This window comes from Polypterus senegalus, chromosome 9, assembly GCF_016835505.1.
Source record: "Polypterus senegalus isolate Bchr_013 chromosome 9, ASM1683550v1, whole genome shotgun sequence".
Taxonomy (NCBI): domain Eukaryota; kingdom Metazoa; phylum Chordata; class Cladistia; order Polypteriformes; family Polypteridae; genus Polypterus; species Polypterus senegalus.
In genome coordinates, this window is record NC_053162.1 from 2,110,179 (window position 1) to 2,130,283 (window position 20,105).

At 45.4% G+C, this 20,105-nt stretch overlaps 1 protein-coding gene across 6 annotated transcripts in view; it reads left to right on the forward strand.

Annotated features, from left to right (window-relative positions):
* vav2 (vav 2 guanine nucleotide exchange factor) overlaps positions 1 to 20,105 on the forward strand; it is a 472,851-nt gene that overhangs the window by 281,486 nt on the left and 171,260 nt on the right. For all 6 annotated transcript variants that reach the window (XM_039762597.1, XM_039762599.1, XM_039762598.1 and 3 more), the window contains exon 4: positions 17,821 to 17,889. In XM_039762597.1, coding sequence (XP_039618531.1) covers positions 17,821 to 17,889 — 69 coding nt within the window. The remainder of the gene's footprint in view (positions 1 to 17,820; positions 17,890 to 20,105) is intronic.

The following is a 20,105-nucleotide window of genomic DNA, read 5'->3' on the forward strand; positions in this document are numbered from 1 at the left end:
GCAGAAAAAGGGCAAAGGTTGAAGCGATGGTGTTTACAGACATTAGTCCAAAGTAGAACTGGCGTGACACACAAAACATGGCGGTTTTAAAGCCAGCTAGGAGGAAATAACATCATCTGGGCAGGAATCAGAAGTGATGGCACCAGGCCCAGAACCGGAAGTGACATCAATGGGCCCAGGTGAAATTTCCCATGGTTGTCTGCAGAGGAAGAAGAGAAAGGATCAGTGCACTCTGCCACCCCCTGGTCCAGCATGGAATTATCATCTTTTGAGCTCTTTAGCTGCCTCCCATGCGCACGTGTGTGATACACGCTATACTGTGTTATAGATTCTAAATGGCTCATCAATCTACACTCGGTAGCTCATAATGACCCATAATGACAAAGTGAGCGTATGTTTTCAGACAGACATTTAGATTTACTAAAAATCCAAAAAAACTGACCTATCACCTTCCTTTAGTTATTGAGACCCATAATTCAGTACTTTGCAGAAGTCCCTTTGGCAGCCTTCTTGGGGAAATCTCTCCAAGCTTCACACGCCTGGATTTGGGCCCAATCCTCCTGGCAGATCCTCATAACTGCGATTAAATTAAGTGGACGGCGTCTGCAAGCGGCCATCTTCAGGCCTCTCCACACATGTCCTTGAGTCTGGGCTGTGGCTGGGCCACCCAAAGACAGACCGAGTCTCAACCTGAAGCCACTCCAGTGTTGTCTTTACGGCATGGTTTGGGTCATTGTTGTGCCAAAATCACCCCGGTGTGATGTGACGGGCACTCTGGAGCAAGTTTTCTTCAAGTCTCCCAGTCCCCATTGCATGATGCTGCCATTAGGCACAGGTGATGAGCAGTCCTTGGACTTCTGCTCAGAGAGTTCACGTTTTGCCTCATCATACCACTAAATCTTTCTCGTCATGCTTTTAAGTCCGAATGGAGACTTTATTGCAGAGCATCAGAGACAACAGCAGAGCACATAAAGCCGTCTCAGTTCATGAAGTGAGCCCGTTGGATTGGGCACGGCTCGTTTTTATTTCCATTCTAATCACAAAATCTCCCCGTTTCGTACGCGTTATCTTCAGAATGATGACTTTGTGCTGCACCGGTTTTCATAACAATTACCTCGCATTATAAACTCCGTTCCCCTGATAAACATCAATCTTTTCAGAACAATCCTTAGGACTAGAAGGTCATTGTAATGGTGTATAAAATCTACAAATTATTCTGTTTTTATTATTATATTTTGCTCAATCCCAACAAGATGAATTCAGATGCAGGACACCTGCATAGGCATTATAATATAAAAGGCATATCCTCTTCCCTTACACCTCACTTTTATAACAGTTGTTCACAGCATGGTGCTAAATTGGTATTACAGCCTGGGAAAGGAAGACCTGCCGATACCTCAGGCTATCGATTACTTTTTGGATGGACATCTGGGACAACAATTTGGTTTACAGCCTGGGAAAGGAGGACATGGTGATGTTTTAGGCAACATCAAAAACGCTTTAGTATCTGGGAAAAAAGAGTTTAAAGAGTTTGAACGAAAATGTATCCATCATATTGACAGCCAGCCAATCTGATGCATGCAACAATCATGTGTTGTGAAACCACGGCATGAAATTTTATAATAAATATGCCTCATTTGAAAGCGACTTCGGAAGAAGAGCGACGTCAGAAAAGAAACCAGAGACATGTATGACCAGTTTTCATTCGATCATCAGTTAACAGCATTTTCATTATCATCCATTCATCCATTATCCAACCCGCTATATATCCTAACTACAAGGTCATGAGGGTCTGCTGGAGCCAATCCCAGCCAGCACAGAGCACAAGGCAGGAAACAAACCCTGGGCAAGGCACCAGCCCACCACAGGGCGCGCATACACACACACACACACAGAGGACACACTAGGGACAATTTAGAATCGCCAATGCACCTAACCTGCATGTCTTTGGACTGTGGGAGGAAACTGGAGCACCTGGAGGAAATCAAACGCCGCTCTGGGACAATCATCCTTGTCATCTGTAACTTTTTCTATGCTAGGGGGATCCGACCCCCGCTCACTTCGCTCACCCACCCCTGGGTTTGGTTTACTGGATAAACAATTTAAAGAGAGGGAATTGTTACATATGTATTATTTTCACTTTTACTTTAAAACTTTTTTAAAAACAATACTTGTCCATTATTTTTGGCCCCGAGCATGGTTACATGTCTTTCTTGCAGGATGTATTACACCGCTCGCATTGTTAAGGGTGTGTGGCTGAACACACGCTAAGGAGATGCCGTCGGATCATCTGCTGTCTTTCTGCTCCTGGCAAGCTGCATGTTTTGCTTGTTGCTTGTCGTTTGTCATTGTTTTAACCCCTTGTTGCCTAAATGTATTTACAGTTATATACAAAAAGAAATTATTTGTGTTTTTGCTGTCAAGCAGACGCTAAATTAAGAAGAAGTGTCTAGCTGCAGCCTGCAATAACAATGACATAGATCAGGTGATGCCCACAGCATCAGTCACAAAACGCCCTTTGAGTCAGATAACCCTCCTACAACCCTAATCTTAACCATAGTGTAACGGGGTCCTAATACTAATCATAGTCTTATGTGATGGGTGTTACATGACGGACGTTGAGGGCGTTTCTTGATGTTGGGGCGTTGCATGACTGACCTCACAGGTGCTGCGGTCTGCAATTACACTTTGTTGAAACTAAGTGGAGATTGTTCATTTGAATACAGCACACTAGCAAACAATAAGCTGGTATATATTTTTTCTTACCACAACTTACCTCAAATTTGGACACTTTCTCGAAATTAGTAGCCAAAATCCATGTGCATAGCCACGGCAACACTTCGCTTCCATCAGGCGGATGTAGTTTCCACTACGACTGCTAGATGGCGTGACCAGTGCTTCCAATATGATCCTTGATACATATCGAATACACATCAACTGGCATTGGTGGGACACACATGCCACCTCGGCTGCATTCAGGCCAGAAGTGGTCTGAAGCAATTTCTTGACAGTCGTCTGCAAGGGGTTAAGAGCTTGAAGCAAGTTAAAGTGTCTCTCACGGGACTTCAAATTGTCTTTCGAGAAGATCACGTCTCGTCTCCTTAGTCTCCCTCCCAAAGGTTTTTTTTTCTAAAGACTATATATATCCAGACGTTTCTGTCAGTTCTATTTCATGTTATTCTTTGTTCCAGTGGTGGTATTATTATTCCTGTAATAAATACCATGCTGCTTTTAACTTTCTACGCTTTGTCTTCGTGTCTCGAGTGATTGAAGTAATAAGGTCGATTTCTTTAAGCACCTGGTGCAGCCGGAGGTTTGCCATACGCTCTGTGCTGCGAGGTTTATTAAGGCTGAGGGTGTGAGCTCCACCCAATAGTAGAGAACAGGACGCCAAGTAAGGCATTCTTGGCTGATTAATGGCCTATAGTCAAGGAGGCTGAGCCTTTGTATGTTTAAATGTATTCTTGTAGGCCAAAAGTAATCTTTGGGTCCGAGATATCATTAAAACATTGTATGTTGTTTATGTTTATAATAAGTAAGTGAAGTGCTGAGAGAGTGGCAGCCGGTGTTATTCCTAAAGCACTTGTGCGGTTTAAAGTGCTAGAGGTTAACCAGCCGTGTGTGTGTGTCATTCATGGGGCCCTGTTGTGGTTAGGGCCTGTGTGTAATAATCTTAAAGTGCAACAGTAGACTAACCCGATTATGAACTTGACGAATACACTTACCCTTGAGAAAACAGGTAAGGGGTAAGGAGAGGGCAATACTACAATAATGCAGCTGTATTCGCCGCCTGGCCCGGAGATAACCATTGTAGAAACGAAAAATACGCTGAAGATTCTCACTTTAAATGAAGGCTGTAGGAGTCGAAGGATAGGCAAACAGAGAAATTAGATTTATTGCAATAAACAATAACACGGAGTCAACGCAATTAAGCCAGATTGAGCTGAGCCCCGAACAAGCCAAAACTCCCAGTTTATGTAATCATTTCTTATCATGGTGACCTCGCTCACGTCAGCTCATTCGCTGCTTATTCTGACTCCCTTCTGCAGCTGGCCTCTCAAGTTTTCATGGGAGCCACCAGTATCTCTCGTATTTTGTTATTCGTCTTCACCTTTTGCTTTACTTATTTTTAGGTCGGACTTGAGCTGGCAGGTGTTCCCCCTCTTCCGCTCTTGGCCTGTCTCTATCTGTCATTCTCTCCCTTCTCTGTCCCTCAAGTTGATAAGGTATTGGTGGTTACAGCTGTAATTAAAAAAGAAATATGGCATGTGTCTTTATTTAACCATTTGCTTGGTATGCCTGACTTGTATTAATACTTGCACTAAGGTTAATGCTTATAAGTTTTCATATCTATTTATGCTAATACATGAATTTAATAATTTCTTATTTTCGATACCATCACCTGATCCTGTTTTACATTCCTCACGTTCCTAATCTTGAACTAATAATAAATTGGAGGCCTGTTAATGAATCATTTGGAACCAGGGGTGACCCACATATGAGGAAGTGAACGTCTCAATTAAGAATCGCTTGTCGCACCAGCGTCCAGTAAGACTAACATCAGAGGCAGCTGTGCAACTTCACTGATTAGCTGCTGGAGCTGCAGGCAGGCGGCTGTTTGGATAATCAACTCTTCAACTCCTGTGTAGCTCACTTTTAGCTAACGCAATGCAGCTCTAGAGCAGGGATGGGCAACGTCGTTCATGGACGACTGAGATGGCTGCAGGTTTTCATTCCAACCCAGTTGCTTAATTTGAAACCAATTCTTGCCAATCCCAGACCTTTTATTAAATGTTATGGCTTGTTAGTCTGCAACGTTAGATTCTTATATCATCCATCCATCCATCCATTATCCAACCCGCTATATCCTAACTACAGGGTTACGGGGTCTGCTGGAGCCAATCCCAGCCAACTCGGGGCGCAAGGCAGGAAACAAACACCAGGCAGAGTGCCAGCCCACAGCAGGGCACTTCTTATATCATACATTTTTCTTTTTCTTTTCCAAGGATATCATCCAAATGATTTGAAGCCTAAAATGGATCATTTTCAGTCTGTCACATTTTTCCCATAAGCCTTTTATTAAACCAAATGGTGCCTGATGAACGCAGACAGGTGTAAATGGAAACGGGTTACACGGCTCCTTTATCATTTGCGTCTTGTTGCTAATTAGGAGCCGTTAAAAACAGCGATTGCAACTATTTAAGATAGAAATAAACCATTAAGGGTGGGGAACCTTAACAAGCGAGACCACTCAGAATGTCAATTGAGCAGTAATTGAGATCTGTGACAAAGACAGAGGGCGTCGCAGTCACTCAAACCCGACACAGACAGACGCAGGGCACGCACTTCTGAAACTCAAATGGTTCATTTTTGTTTCTTCACTTGTGGGCAACGTCTTCCCTGTTCCCACCAGTACACAGCACAGTCCCAAAGCACAAAACACACTCTCTAGACAATACTTTACCTTTCTTTCTTTCTTTCTTTCTTTCTTTCTTTCTTTCTTTCTTTCTTTCTTTCTTTCTCCTCCACTCCTCTTCAGCAAGATTTGTCTCCCTTTTCCCGACTCTGGCCCCTGGAGTGGTGGCTGCCGGCTCCTTTTATAGCCCACCCAGGGGTGCTCCTGGTGTTTGTCGACCCATTTCCAGCATGTACTTCCGAGTCTGGAGGAAGAGCTGCTTTCCAGGGCTCAGCAGCAGCTGCAGCACCCACTGGGTGGCACCCATGGATCCCAACAGGGCAGCACCAAACTCCAACTCCCATGAAGCCCTGCGGGAGTCCTAGGCACCGCTGCAATCCATGGGGGGCTGCCATCTAGGTACTGTCCTGACCAGGCTTGCTCCCTCGGGCCTCCCAGCCATCTACTGTATGATGCTTCTCATTAAAAAAACTGGATTGGAACAAAAACCTGCAGCCCACCAGGACAGACACTGCCCACCCCATAACTGTTAAAATATAAAATGATATGCCATTTAAAAACTGCTCATATGTTTGAAGTGTTTATGCGCTAGTGTGCAAGTTTACTGCGGGCCTTGAAGGTTTGCTGTACTTGTTTAGACTTTGGTGGCTCAAAAGGCCCAGCAGAGCCGTGACGTTCCAAAACAAAAGCTGATTTGCTCAGTTCCTTCAGAAAACACAGCGTCCTTGGTCCATAGGGAACAAGGCACATGAAGAGCAAGCAGGCAACAAAACTAAACAAGCGGCCTGTAAAATAAAAGCGCCCGTCCAAGCCACTTAAAAAAGATGCCAAGCAACTCCTTTTAGTAATCAGTAGTCCTAAAACCAATAACAAGGCACATTGATCCTTGATCTCAACCTCAACACCATCAGGTTCCTTCTGATGCTCTCTTAGCGTGACCTCCGGCTTCATGGTCACTCCCCTGATCAAGGCTCCAGTCTTCTTCCATCTCACAATTCTTGAGGCCACTGGGAACACTCACAGCTTTGCCTCTTCCATGCCACACCTCACTTTGATTATGGAGGTCTTCAGAGAGTTTATTGGACTTAGAGGGCCTGGTTTTTATGGCAGTGGGACTTTCTGTAGACAGGTCAAGTCAGTTCAGTTTGCCACAGAAGAACTTCAGATCGAGTTCTAGAAACGTCTGAAGGAGAATCCAAGCCAACTGGAGGCGCCTGAGCGCCACGTGGAGTGGCACAGCAAGCGAAGCGGAGATTTCAGTTTTTGACATTTGCAGTCCCTTCTGGTCACATGATGTCACTTTGTCATTGTGGGTAATCTGAATAGACCGATGGGCAAACATGGCAAATTTACTGTATGTGTTAAAAATGAAATGTACAACACAATACTTTCTAAATTCTGCTGTGTGTCATTTATACTTCTCTTTTTATTTTTGTCACCTAGTAGGCACAGAAGTGTGAATTTTATTAGGCTGCATACACGTGACAGTAAATTTGATGTATTTAAGCGTTGAATATTTTTTCTGGGCACTGTAAATAATAATTGTTTGATATTTATTCTTTTCATAAATGGACAGTCTGCCAGAGTTTTTGTCCCCCAGCATCACTGCTGGCCCTCATTTATCCCACTGTGCTGTGTGTCCGCTGCCCACCCACATTTTATTTTCTTTTTTTTCGTTTTCGTGGTGTCCTTGTGCACATTAGAGACGCCATCGCCTGTTTAATTGTGTCTGTCACCCTCGCCACCGTCTTTGCTGGTGAGGGCCTTCAAGCAGAGGACTGTAAATCATCCTGGCACCAGGGGGTCACTTCGGGCTCCCGCTCTCCGCGGTGGACGTCATGTGACTGGATGTCACTTCGCATTGTTGTCTAAGAGTGACCAGAAGTGCTCTTCTTTTCCTTCATGCGCCGTGCAGAGGTCAGAGCTGCTCTGGGTGACATAATCTGCTCACGTGATATACAGCGCCTTCATATGGACTCTCCACGTTGTTCACATTTTGCTGCGTCGCAGGCTTCTGCTCAAATCTTTTCAATTCAGTTTTGTTTTTTTCGTCCTCCATACTCCCCAGTATGATAAACCGAACACACGATATTAGATATCGTCTGCTGTACAAGCACAAAGACCAGTTCTGTTGTAACATAAATGATTTGTTCAGTCCTGAGCACTTCTTTCTATAACAGAATCTGACTGGTGTATTGTGGGCAGGAACGGGACAAGACACGATAAAGTGATGGCGTCTCCTGGAGATCCCCATTTATTAGCAGAAAATTCTAATAATGAAAAGAAAAAACACAAGAAGTTAGTGGTGGAACTTGAGGAGTCCTTCCAAGTCTTTGTGAGTCGGGGCTTCTGCAGGCTGCCGTGGGTCCAAGAATGAATGCCCACTTCAGGGCAGCACGAGATCCAGGGTCAGAAGTGGGGGTCCTGGAAGGAGTGTTATTAGTCTTCAGGGGGTTCCTCCTCCACTCGTGAGCTGGAAGAGGCAGAGGGATTAGTTCATGTGCTTCATCGTCTCCTACTCCCATCATGTTTTCATATTTGGAGCCCTCAACACACACCAGCCCTGCACACACGTGATTTTATATATTGTACTGCGCCCACATAGGAATGAAACAGGACAAACTTAAAAAATCAATGGACGTTGGCACTGTATCTGATTGTGTTCAGCTGTGACATGAGAGTGTCCCCTACGGGGTGACAGGAGCACATGGCCGTGATATCTCTGACAGTCATCAGCTACCCACTAAAACAAATGGAGCTCTGATCTCTCGCTTAAAAACGTCAGACGTTACTATTTTTATTCAAAACAGCCTCTCTTCATAAAGAGCTTGTAAAGGAAGCCATCCAATCCTCACGTAACGCCACAGTGAGCCACATCTGCTTGCTTTTCAACAGCTGGCGCTTGGCTTCTTCCATCGCTGCGTTCAGATCTTGGCTAAAGACAAAGCCGTCGTCCATAGGTGACATCTTTTATTTGACTAGCTGTACCCCGTGGCGGCGCCCACATAGTATTGAAACGGGACAAACTTGAAAAATCAATAGAAGTTGGCACTATATATGAGCGTGTTCAGCTCTGACATGAGAGCGTCCCCCGTGTGGCTGTGATATCTCTGGCAATCAGCAGCTACCCACTAAAACACACTGATCCGTCGTCTCTCAAAAATGTCAAATGATACTCCTTAACAATCTGTAGACGATAATGTCGGCCGAACAAACAGGTATTGCTAAGTAAGCAAAGGCGAGGTGCGCTCCAACACGTGGCGACAGGTAGAGCGACTCGAGCAGAGGCTGGCGAGTGAATGACAAAGGCCACGCCCACCCCCGCTCTCGGCCCATAGCCACTCTCTTGGATTTGCATAAATACATCAGTACGTCAAGAGAACTCTGGGACTCAAAATCAACAACCCGATCTAAATCCGTTAAGTAATTCTCTCGTGAAAAGCGAACAGACATACAGACAGAACGCACTTGGACTGTTTCTTAGCGAGCCCCTATGGGCCAAGGGTAACCTGCATTCCAAATTTCAAATCCCAAGTCCTCCTGGTTCTGGAGATTTCGTGAGTCTGTGGTATTTGGCTTTTCTATATCGAGAGATGTTGAGCTGAGTCGGCTGTTGGGTTTTGACACCCACCCGGCGCCTTAACTTTGGGGGTCCTCTTGATGCAGAGGTTCTTGTCAACTTGACACACCTGTGATTTGTCCATTATCTTACATAAGGACGGGGGCACACAACAGGCCCACTTCCCACCTTTACACTCCCCCAGTTGGGACTGCTCCAGTGTAAGCAGATTGTTGGATTAAATCCTGTTAAATATTTCTTGTGCATATTCCTGGAAACATTTAGACTCTGATTTCCTCCCACTTTGCTTAATTTTATCAGTCTGTTCACAGCGGAACAGAAAATATTGTTATTAGATATTTCCCTAGTGGCAAAAAAAAAAGATAAAAAGGTATTTTCAGGTCCTAGAAATGCAATAAATCTCCCCATCAAATCGAGGGCTAAAGGGACTAAGCGCGCAGACGGCACCGTGGAAGGGAAACAGTCGGAAATCGGTTAAATAAAGATCACTCCACTGGAGCCATTAGTGCCGGCGTTTGGGTTCTCCCAGCGCACCCCTCGAGGCCCGTGGGACCGGAGCTACAGTAGCAACTGGGCTTGTGTCCCACTTCTTTAAACTTGTCCTCTTTTCAAGCGAACTTTTTAGGGTGAAAGATAAAAAGAATGCAGGAGTGGGCGGCACAGCCAGAGATCCACAACCCAGTCTATTTAAAAACGTGGACAGCCACTGGGATACGCATTTGTGTGCACTTGTCAGGCTGGCACTCGTGAACGCTTGAATCCCATTTTGGGTTTTGTCACACAGTCTCGGCTGGTCCACAAGATGTCCTGCATGAAGACCCCTCAGGCAGTAATACACTTTGAACGACTGAATTACAAGAACAGGCTCCATGTCAGTAGAGGTGACTGTCACGTCCTGCTTTGGGTTCCTCCCCTGCCTGCAGTTCAGGCTCATGTTTTACGTCTCATTTGTTCATTTTTGATTATGTTTTGAAGGTTACTTTTGTTATGTTTTATACGTCTTGTGGGTGGTTCCCCGGGAGGCGGGGCCACCTGCTAATTACCGACAGGAACCACCCTATAACTCCAGAGGGTCTCCCACAGTTCCTAGCGTTTCATTTCGATTGTGTCCTCAGAGTTCATCTGTGGCTCTTTCTGTGTTTTTGTGAATTACTGGTTTTTCGTCCTGTTTCTGGATTGGGACCTCGTTCGGCCGGATCGTCTTCTGTTTTAGGTAACTCCGTTTTGCCTGTTGTGCTCTACAGAACTTGCTTTTATTTCAGAGCCTTGTTGTAAACCTTTTTATTTTATAAAGTTTTGCGTTTGCCCTCTTGACTAGCCGGGTTGGTGGGCATTTTTGGAAAGTGTTTTTTGGGACTCCTATGGCTTGTATAGAAGCTTACAGGGTGCGTCTTTGAGTAGGACAGCTTAAAGGACCCAATCAGTGAACGCTGATAACATGCAGGGCTTGTCCAAGCAGCTCCATCACAGAGTCACAAAATGCCACCAGACTTTGCTTCACGGACTGCGGACGGCTGCCTACCTGCTTCAAGTTTGATTTTCTTTCTCTCTTGTCACTCGAAATGTCACCCAACAGAAGGACTCCATGCCGCCCGGCCCAATTATGAATGACCAATAGATGGCATGTTTCAGTCAGGGCTCGTCCCCAGGCGAGAGTTCAATTTCTTCTTTTGTGTCTGCTTTCTTCATTCGTGATCATTTTATTTATGGTGATGTCACCTTTGTTGAGTATTTGTGTCATTCTTTGCTTTTCATTTGATCCCTAAGCCTCTGTTATGTCTTGTGATTTGTGGATGATTCCTCAGGAGGCGGGGCCCATCACCCCCAGGAACCGCCCTCATCCCTATAAAGGCGGAGAGTTTCCCACAGTTCCTAGCGGTCCATTTGCATGCGCTTTGGAGTTGGTGAGTTATTCCGGTGTCTTTGTTTGCTTTTGTGATTTGACTTTGTCTCCTGGATTTCGGATTGGGACTTTATCCGCTCTTGGAATTGCCTTTTTGCGGGCATTACCTTTATGCCTTTTATGGTCTACGTCACTTTCTTTTGTTACAGAACGTTTAAAGAATCTTTTCGTTTATGAAGATTCTACATGGGCCTCTGTGCTACTAGCCAGGGTTTCTTGATGGTGTTTCCCCCTCTAGTGGGCAGTTTTTGGAGATAAACAGCCGACAATCTCTGACATACTGTGTTATACTAGCAAGACTGATTGTTGACTTGTGGACTGAAACCTTAACAAGACCTGGCAGTTCTGCACCATATGCTTCCATTGTGGGGTAAGTGTGGTCTCTGATAACGTTGGCGGTCCTGTTTTGGCATGTCCCAGTGATTTTCTCAGTTGTTGTCACCATTCTGTGAGGCAGGACAGTCCCCGTACCAGACAGAGATGCAGGTGGTCAGCTCACTTTCTAAGCAGTCACTTCTATCATCTCTTGACCATTGAGGAGATGTGTGGGGTCCAGTAGAGATCATTTGTTATCTCCCCTCCCAGAAACTTTGTGCCCCTGACTGACTCCACACTGGAGCCATTGAAAGAGTTGGGACGGTGGGCAGCTAGTGATTCAACAGTTGACTGCTGCCATGATGTCAAATTAAGCACCAGGCAGCAAACGTCAAGTGACAGCTTGGGCTCCTCTCGCGATGTGCAAAGGCCTACGAGTCGACATTCACGTCCAAACCCCACTGCACTGTGCAGAACCCATAAGAGCAGCGCAGGGTGCAGTTTATACTTCACGCTCAGAACGCGTACGCATCGTGGCTATCATGCATTCCCAGCGTTCATCTGACGCGTCCTCTGAGCAGGTGACGTGTGCGCGAGTTGCAAAAAGTAAGGGGCGCAGTGTGATCAAGTCAGAACGTGACGTCAGAGTCTCTGTTTACTGTCCACATGTGACAGAAAGCCGCTTTGAGGATCGATGAATGCAAAATGGCGACATACAAATGCATTTGTGGTGCTTTTATATTCAAGCCTTGCATATTCCCCATCATAATGACACGACACCTTGTAAAAGTCTCACATACCGTCTTCTGTGCCCCCTTTTCTTTTTTTTTCCACCTTCACAACAGCATCAGAATGTATGGCGGCGTATTTGAGCCACAGAGACAAAAAGTTAGGGACACGGTAAAAAGGTGTATTTTGTGATTAAAGTGGAAATCTCGAAATGTCCAAGTTAACCTCGTAGTTTACTTTCTCATTAACGCAGAGCGCCGTCAACGTCATCTTCAAACCGACCCAGTTGTTAATCTCTACGAGCTTCAGGGGCTTCACCCTGCATTGACCGCAGCAACAGGCAGCAGTCGCCACACAGAACACGTGACATTTATGATATTGCAGTAACTCTTTGCACATTTAGAATCCAGAGATTTACACTTGATATCACTTTCATGATGAAGTGCATTAAAATATGTTTGTTACATTTACAGATAAATCGTTAACTTACTGTTAATAATTACATATGTGGTGGCGGAGCGGAAGCGCTGCTGCCTCGCAATACGGAAGTCACGTCCCTGGTGTTCCCTGCCTGGAGTTTGCATGTCTTCCTGGTGGGTTTCCACAGTGGGCTGAGGTGTCCTTCCAAAGACATGCAGATTTGGTGACGCTAAAGAGACGCCAGTGTGTGTAAATGCTTGTCATCACTCTGCGATGAGCTGATGCCCCATCTAGGGATCGTTTCTGCATCTAGCAAGCATCGGGCGCGTCGCTGATTTGATGGAAGTGAGTGAGTGCTTGTGTTTACCTTGCGATGAGCTGATGCCCCGTTTCGGCTTTCGTGCCCGATGCTAGCTGGAATGGGCACATCCCTGGATTGATGTTTTTAATCATTAGCGTCCATCCTTTTCAGAGATACTGTGTCAAGGTGTCCTCGGAATTGAATGGATGTTTCAGGTAATTCACCACACAGGGAAGCTGAATGTGTTTTTCTCACCGTGATGATATCTCACACTGCCACCTGGTGGAATCCTCCGGATTAACATAAAGTATAAACAGTACAACGCTTGTGTAGCAGTAATGTCGGCCAGCGCACGCGTCACGTGAAGTATAAACCCGGCCCTTGTCTCCATAGTGTAACAGCAGAGTGACACCACAAGTCTACTGTGGCCGTTCTCCTCCTGCGCTGCAACCCGCATGTGGGCCTGTAACCCTAACCCTCCTCCCCGTTTGTCTCTCATTTGGTTTGCTGACAGCGCCATCTCCTGGCCTGGACTGAGAAGTGCCGCATGATGTTCTTCTGAGCCAAACTGAACATCTCGCTGGCTTCCAAGGAGAGCCCCACACGATTTGGTTAAATGTCACTGTCACCAGTTAGTAAAGAGCGGCGGAGGAGACGGAAGTCTCTCAAATGGTGAGGAGGATTCAGTTCATCCGTTTATTCATTCAGTCATTCGTTCAAGTAAGTGAAGTACAGGAGCTGGAAGGACACGCACTCATTGCATTATTTATTTGCCTTTGATTCTCATTTTCCTTTCTGAAGCGTCTGGTGTGCTTCTGGTAAGACAAGACAACGTCAGTGTGTTGTAGCAAACCCCGTACAAGTGCAGACTGCCCAAAATGGAGTCTCTTGTAGCAGGAAGAGGCGGGTCCAGATGGGCGGACCCTTGGAAGTGACATCAGAGGCGGAGGAGAGCTGTCAATCATCCTTTACGCAGAAAGCAGAGACGGTTATCACACAGCGCCAACCCCTGCCATCATGCAATTCTGTCTCCCATGGCACACACGCCTGGCAGTGACACATTGAGACGCGTACAGAGCGGCGCTCTCGGCATTTTCTACATCTGCTGTGAATTTCGTCTGACTGATTTTTTTTTTTAGCTCTTTTCTGCGTATGCTGCCTCACAATTTATTATTCGGTTCTGTCCAGCGAAAGCGTTTTATGGCTTGAGGATTCTTCTGACAGCATTAGTTATCCGACTGCGGACTGTGGAGACGTTTGCTTTTATCTCAACTTGGTGCAGCGCCTTTTTCTTTTTCTTCTTCATTGGTCCACTTTTATTGCTCATTCAGCGCTCCTCCCAGAGGATTCAGCCCCCATTTGTTTAATCAGCAAAAGAAAGAGAAGAGGCCATCTTACACAATGCAGCACAGGCTTCCCTGACAATGGACATGCAAGGCCTCAGCACTCGGGACAGGTTGGTGACGCAAAGCTCCAGTCACTCCACGTGCCACCTCACTCAGGGTCACACGATCCCAGTTCCATTGCAGGTTTTAACAACCGGGCTTAGAAAATGGATGCACTGGACATCACAATGTGACTGCAAGACGCGGTGAAATGAGAAGATTTGCTGTTCGCTTCATTGCCTGCATGTCTGCGTAGGACTTGTGGGTGGGTCAGCACAACTTTAAGCTAATTTCCATGTCAAGTGTGTGTGTGTTTTATAAAGCCCAACTTTTGTGTGAGAAATGGCCTCCGCACAGTGTAAGAAAGTTTTATATGCGAGGCCCCACAATAACATGCAAGGGTTAAAAAAAGAACGGACTAAAGAAACTTTCAGCTGAATTCAAAATGATAGTTTACAAAAATCTACCGTATATACCCACGTATAAGTCGGGTCTTGAAACCCAAAAAATCGTTTATAAAATCAAACTGGACTTATACGCCCGTTCAAAAATACGACACTTCATTTTTTTTTCCATCTTCTTGCCAGTTTCTCTGACACATTGAATTTTGTTGCAGCAGTGCACTTACCAATTTCTTTCGCCACTTCAGCGACTTTTAATTTAAAACCAGCTTCATGTTTTCTTCTGATCGAACGCTCCGTCGCAGATAAGGGATGCTCTTACGATAAAGGTGTATGAGAGCGTGAGCTACAAAAAAACAGTGCAAACGTCGCTTCAGAGTATCACCGCTTGGTCACGTAGGCACAAAAGGCCGTGTGCCCTGTGGTTACTCTCTCAGGTGGGGGGGCGTTAGCATATCGTAATATCTTGGGCCAATAACATGAGTTATATTCAACTTATATGAGCAACATTATAAAATACCGTAAATTATACGGTAAAATCAAGTCCTGACTTATCCGCGGGAGAACTTAAACGTAAGTAGATACGGTACCTTTAAAATTACAACTAAAAAGAGTTTCATAAAAATCACACACCAGAGTCTTTTTTCTCAGTTATCCACAATCCTGGACAAGTCTGATCTCCAATCTGTTCTTGTGCTCATTCTAACGATCGCTTGTGTCCATTTTAACTTAATTGTGCAGAGAATCTGAATCTGAGGCCTGTTTTTGTCACCAGCTTGTTCCTTGTATTCCTATCTAAATCATTGAAATTATTTAAATTGTCATTGTACAGGTACAACGAAATGTAGTTAACGCTTACCCCTTAGGTTCAGAGCCCCTGGAGCAACTGCAGATTAAGGGCCTAGTGGAACTGGATCCCTTCTGGCAGTAAAAGGATTCGAACCGGCGACCTTCCAGACACCTAGGCCTCAGAGCCACGACTCCACTTAATGGGCATAAGTGGCAGCATAAAGATGAAAGACGCCTCACGCCTGGACAAACTTGTTAAGAAGGCAGGCTCTATTGTAGGAGTAAAGTTGGACAGTTTAACATCTGTGGCAGAGCGATGGGCACTGAGCAGACTCCTGTCAATCATGGAGAATCCACTGCATCCACTGAACAGGATCATCTCCAGGCAGAGGAGTAGCTTCAGTGACAGACTTTTGTCACCGTCCTGCTCCACTGACAGACTGAGGAGACCCCAGACTATGCGACTCTTCAATTCCACTTGGGAGAGCAAATGCTAACATTAATTTAATTTAAATTTTTTTCATTTTTTCATTTTTATTACTATTTAATTTAATATTGTTTCTTTGTATCAGTATACTGCTGCTGGATTATGTGAATTACCCCTTGGGATTAATAAAGTATCTATCTATCTATCTATCTATCTATCTATCTATCTATCTATCTATCTATCTATCTATCTATCTATCTATCTATCTATCTATCATATAGTGCCTTTCACATCCATCTGTCTATCTATCTATCTATCTATCTATCTATCTATCTATCTATCTAATGCAATCGGGACTTCAATAAGGTGCATAGTTTGATGCAGTCAGGTGCCGTACCAAGGATGTGGCGCACCAGAAAGGCGGGCAATTGTGCGGCACATCGCAGAGGCTGGAGTAGGACAGGGATTAGGGAGTTGTTATTTGTTACTTGTTTCACATGAATTTTGGTACCGGTACTGAGGTCTGAAAGCTGATATCGATATCGAAGTCAAACTATTAGTACACAATTAGTGCAGTCGCTTGATGTGACTTCTGTGGAGGTGGAATTTGTGACCTGGCCAGAACTACCTAAAATGGCTTCACCGCTGAAAATTGAACATCCTTTCATAACAAAACCAGAATCTTTGATACCAAAACCCCTTAAGTAACCTTACTTAAGTAAAAATAATTAAATCATAGAATACATTTGACAAACAAGGGGAGACCATTCAGTCCATCAGGCTCGTTCGTTTCGCTAATAGCTGATCTCTCCCAATTTTTAAAAATACATTTTTGAAGGTTCTTTAATCATAACACATCCCGGATAAAGGGGGTGGGTGAGGTTGCCATTATTGAGCCAAACAATCCACTGCCAGGTTGACCCGTAAGTACCTCGAGTTCCATTACACAGGCCAGACGAGCTTGGGGTCAGGGGTCAGAGTGCTGGCAAGGGAGGAAAAGGGACTGGAGGGGTGAGAGGTAGGAGGATGTGGGACGTGGACCACAGGGGTAGATAGGATCTGTGTCTTGTAACAGGTAGACCACCACCTAAGGGAAGGTGCAGGTCATCTTTATTTTATCATTATTACTTGTCATCTTCTTCAGCGATGCCAACATTCTGATTTAATAAATTGCCCTTTTCATGTCACTTGGGCCCTCCTGGGTTATGTAAGCCCGTACAGTGATCACAATATGTGTCCCCATGGCTGTCAGGTGCACCAGTGCTTCCCCCTACTGGTCAGAGTTGTGGCGTTAACACACAAGATTGTGGTGTATTTTGTTCCCCCTGAGTGAGTCACTTGTTGGGGCCATAAAAGCCACCACTGTCATCATGTACACCAGTGGAGGGCTTGTCAGAGGTAGTTGGGCTGAGTGGATTATGGTGAAGACCACTTCTTGCAGTTGCATTGAGGTTGCCATTTTGTGAGACTCGGTGCTTCAGATCAGTTATGTTGTTTCCCACTGCCTCTTTGTTTATCGCTCTTCCAGCACATGAGCTCTTGCTGATTCTCACACACACACACACACACACACACACACAGTGTCTGCATCTCCATCTCCTCTGGTGACCTTTTGGAATTTCCAAGACTTTGGCTGCTCTCCTTTTTTCAAGATTGTTCTTCTGATTTCCAGGGAGTGTTTACTTGTGTCGGAGAATCGCTTATGCTGCGGCTGCAGAGTTCCTGAAATGCACCGCACGCTGGCAAAGTGAACTGATGACTGTGTGGTCTGCTCTAACCGCTAGCAGATGCTTGACGCGGAGTCCAAATCCAGTGTGTGCGCGCGCTTCTCACTCCTTCGACTGAGTGCTCACGGATAAGCCAGCCAAACGTGTAAAGGCCATCCCAGGACTGTCTTGTCTGAGCTAATCTCCTGAATGCAGGATTGTAGCTGCGTGATATTTTCTCTTTGCTGGTCCCCATTCGTTGTAAATATCAGAACAGGAGTGGATGACACGGTGCGTTTTGTAAGGAGGGTCACATGAGCGCTCTTGACATTTTCTGTTCGCTGCCTGCCGAGCTGAGACTTCCACCCCAGGAGACGTCGGCTTATCCAGTGGCTGGGTTGGTACTGCGATGGAAGAAAGTAATACATGTTTGTCATTTCTCTTTCAGTCCTTTCCCATCTGAAGATACAGCAGAAAATGAGGATGACGTGTACAGGAGCCTGGAGGAGCTGGCTGAGTAAGTCAAACTGTGGATTGCATTGTCACTGCCGGAGGCCAGGCGAGTCCCCGAGTGTTCGTGTCCATCGGACTGATGCTCTCTGTCTGCCTCTTTTTTGTTTTGTTTTGTTAACAGTCTGCTCATTTGAATGTTTTTATTTTTTAATTTTAAGTGTCATGCATCTCAAAGTCAAGTTCAGATTTATGGGTTTATGTCCACAGTGGTACAGTGAGGTGCCCTCACTAGCGGGGACCTGGACCTGTTCTGGCAGCTGCTTGTGGACAAAAGAAACAATAAAGGGTTCTGAATGCTGAATGTGAGAAACCACGTCAGTTAACATTAAGGCAAAGGCAGAACACTCCATTAGCAGCCATAAGTGGTTAATTAAGAGAGAGGCCAGAGTGTAAACCCGCTGCCACTGACACCCGGGCTTCAGACTCGAATCAAAGAACAGAAGGAAAACAAACGTCAAGGAGGGAGCGCCCGAGCACACCTGACAGAGGCCATTCCCATTTATTCATTAACCAAAGCGACTTACAAAAGAGGTCTGCATAACCAAGTAAGCATCAGTCTGGGACTTGAGGGACCTTCAAATCTCTAAATAAGTGGGCAGGACTGGTGAGCTTTGTTGGGGCTGAATGGCCTGTCCTCGTCTAGATTGTCCTAACGCTGTTCTTATGTTTGGGAACAAGTGTGACGAGACAAGGTGACAAAGTTGATCACCACAGATGAAGAAGTGAAAGGCAATATACAGAGACTTCACAAAACTGTCAACACGCACCCATGTGCCCGCTTACACCTGATCAAGCCTCTCTGCGCAGCAGCTGGCACAAAGCAGGAGGCACTCCATCCCAGCAAAATGCCAGCAAGTTACAACTCCTTGGTTACAAAATCCTAGCAGCTAATATCAGACAGAAACAAGAGAGATGTCGTAAACTGGGAGACCCAAAAGTCCCATAATAACTGCGCTCTAGGGTGGGATTACCGTCAAAAACTCAACTAGAAGCAAAAGGGGCCATGAAGAATCTTAATGAAAATAATAGATTTATGTTTAACAAAAATACTCTTTAGCACAAGAAACTCCTTAGAGCACAGAAAGAACTGCCTGAAAATACACGGCAATCCGCCGCAAGCGAAATCGGCAGTCGAAAACAGAGCACAGGTTCAAAGAAATCCTGGAGATCACAAAAGCAAAACACAAGTAAACTCCCCACTCCCGAGTGCAATCGAAATGAGCCGCCTGGAACTCTGGGAGGTCCCCCAGTTCCTGGCACTGATTGACAGGTGGCCCCGCCTCTTGGGGAACCACCCCTGTTACACATACAGTGCATAACATAAGCAACTTAGAAACGAGGACAGAAACCAAGAATAACAAAATGAACAAAAGAGAATCCTGGCTGCAACAGTGCAAGGTTCTTCAAACACGCACTTGACATGGAGGTGGGCAGCTCGGTCCAGCAGCCAGGAGACACACACACGAGAAGAGTCTTCAGTAGAGCTGTCCGGTCGGACGCCGCTCTTCAGACCGAATTCAAGTTTATTTAAAGAAGGTCAAAAGCTAACATTCGACGTCACACCTGAGAAGACTTCAGGCTGGAAAGACCGCCAAAGGGGCTTCAGCACAGTACTGAGTAAAGGGTCCGATTACTCGTGTCAATGGTGTATTTCAGTTTTTTATCAAATTAACTTTTGCGTTGTTAGTCATGGGGTGTTGAGTGCCGGGGGAGAAATGAATTTAAATGATTTTAGCAAAAGGCTACAACACAACCAAATGTGTAGAACGTGAGGGGTCTGATGACTTTGTGCCGCCGCTCATGCACTGGGAGTCCAGAAACAGATGAGAGGATTTTAGTTTAATTGAGAGAGCAAATGAATGAGTGAACGGAGGTTAGGATGACGAGAGTTGCATATCGTCCTGCGCCGGGATCCAATGTAGCAGAACGTCTCCGATGGGAATCGCCGAATCGATATTAACAACTACTGGAGCGACCGGATTCAGGGACCAAAATTCAATTACCGATGAAGCTTAATGGAGCCGTTTTTTTTTTCCCCATAATGCTCAATTAATAAATAATGAGCGACTGCTAAGTCTATCAGTAAGGATTATTTTCAAGCAAGTCTGTTAGAAAAAGCGGTCGCACGTTTCCGTAACAGACGCCGAAGTACAAGGAGGCAGTTGGGATCCGCAACCGTGAATTAATAATGAAATAAAGCGTCCGAAAACTCAACGCGCA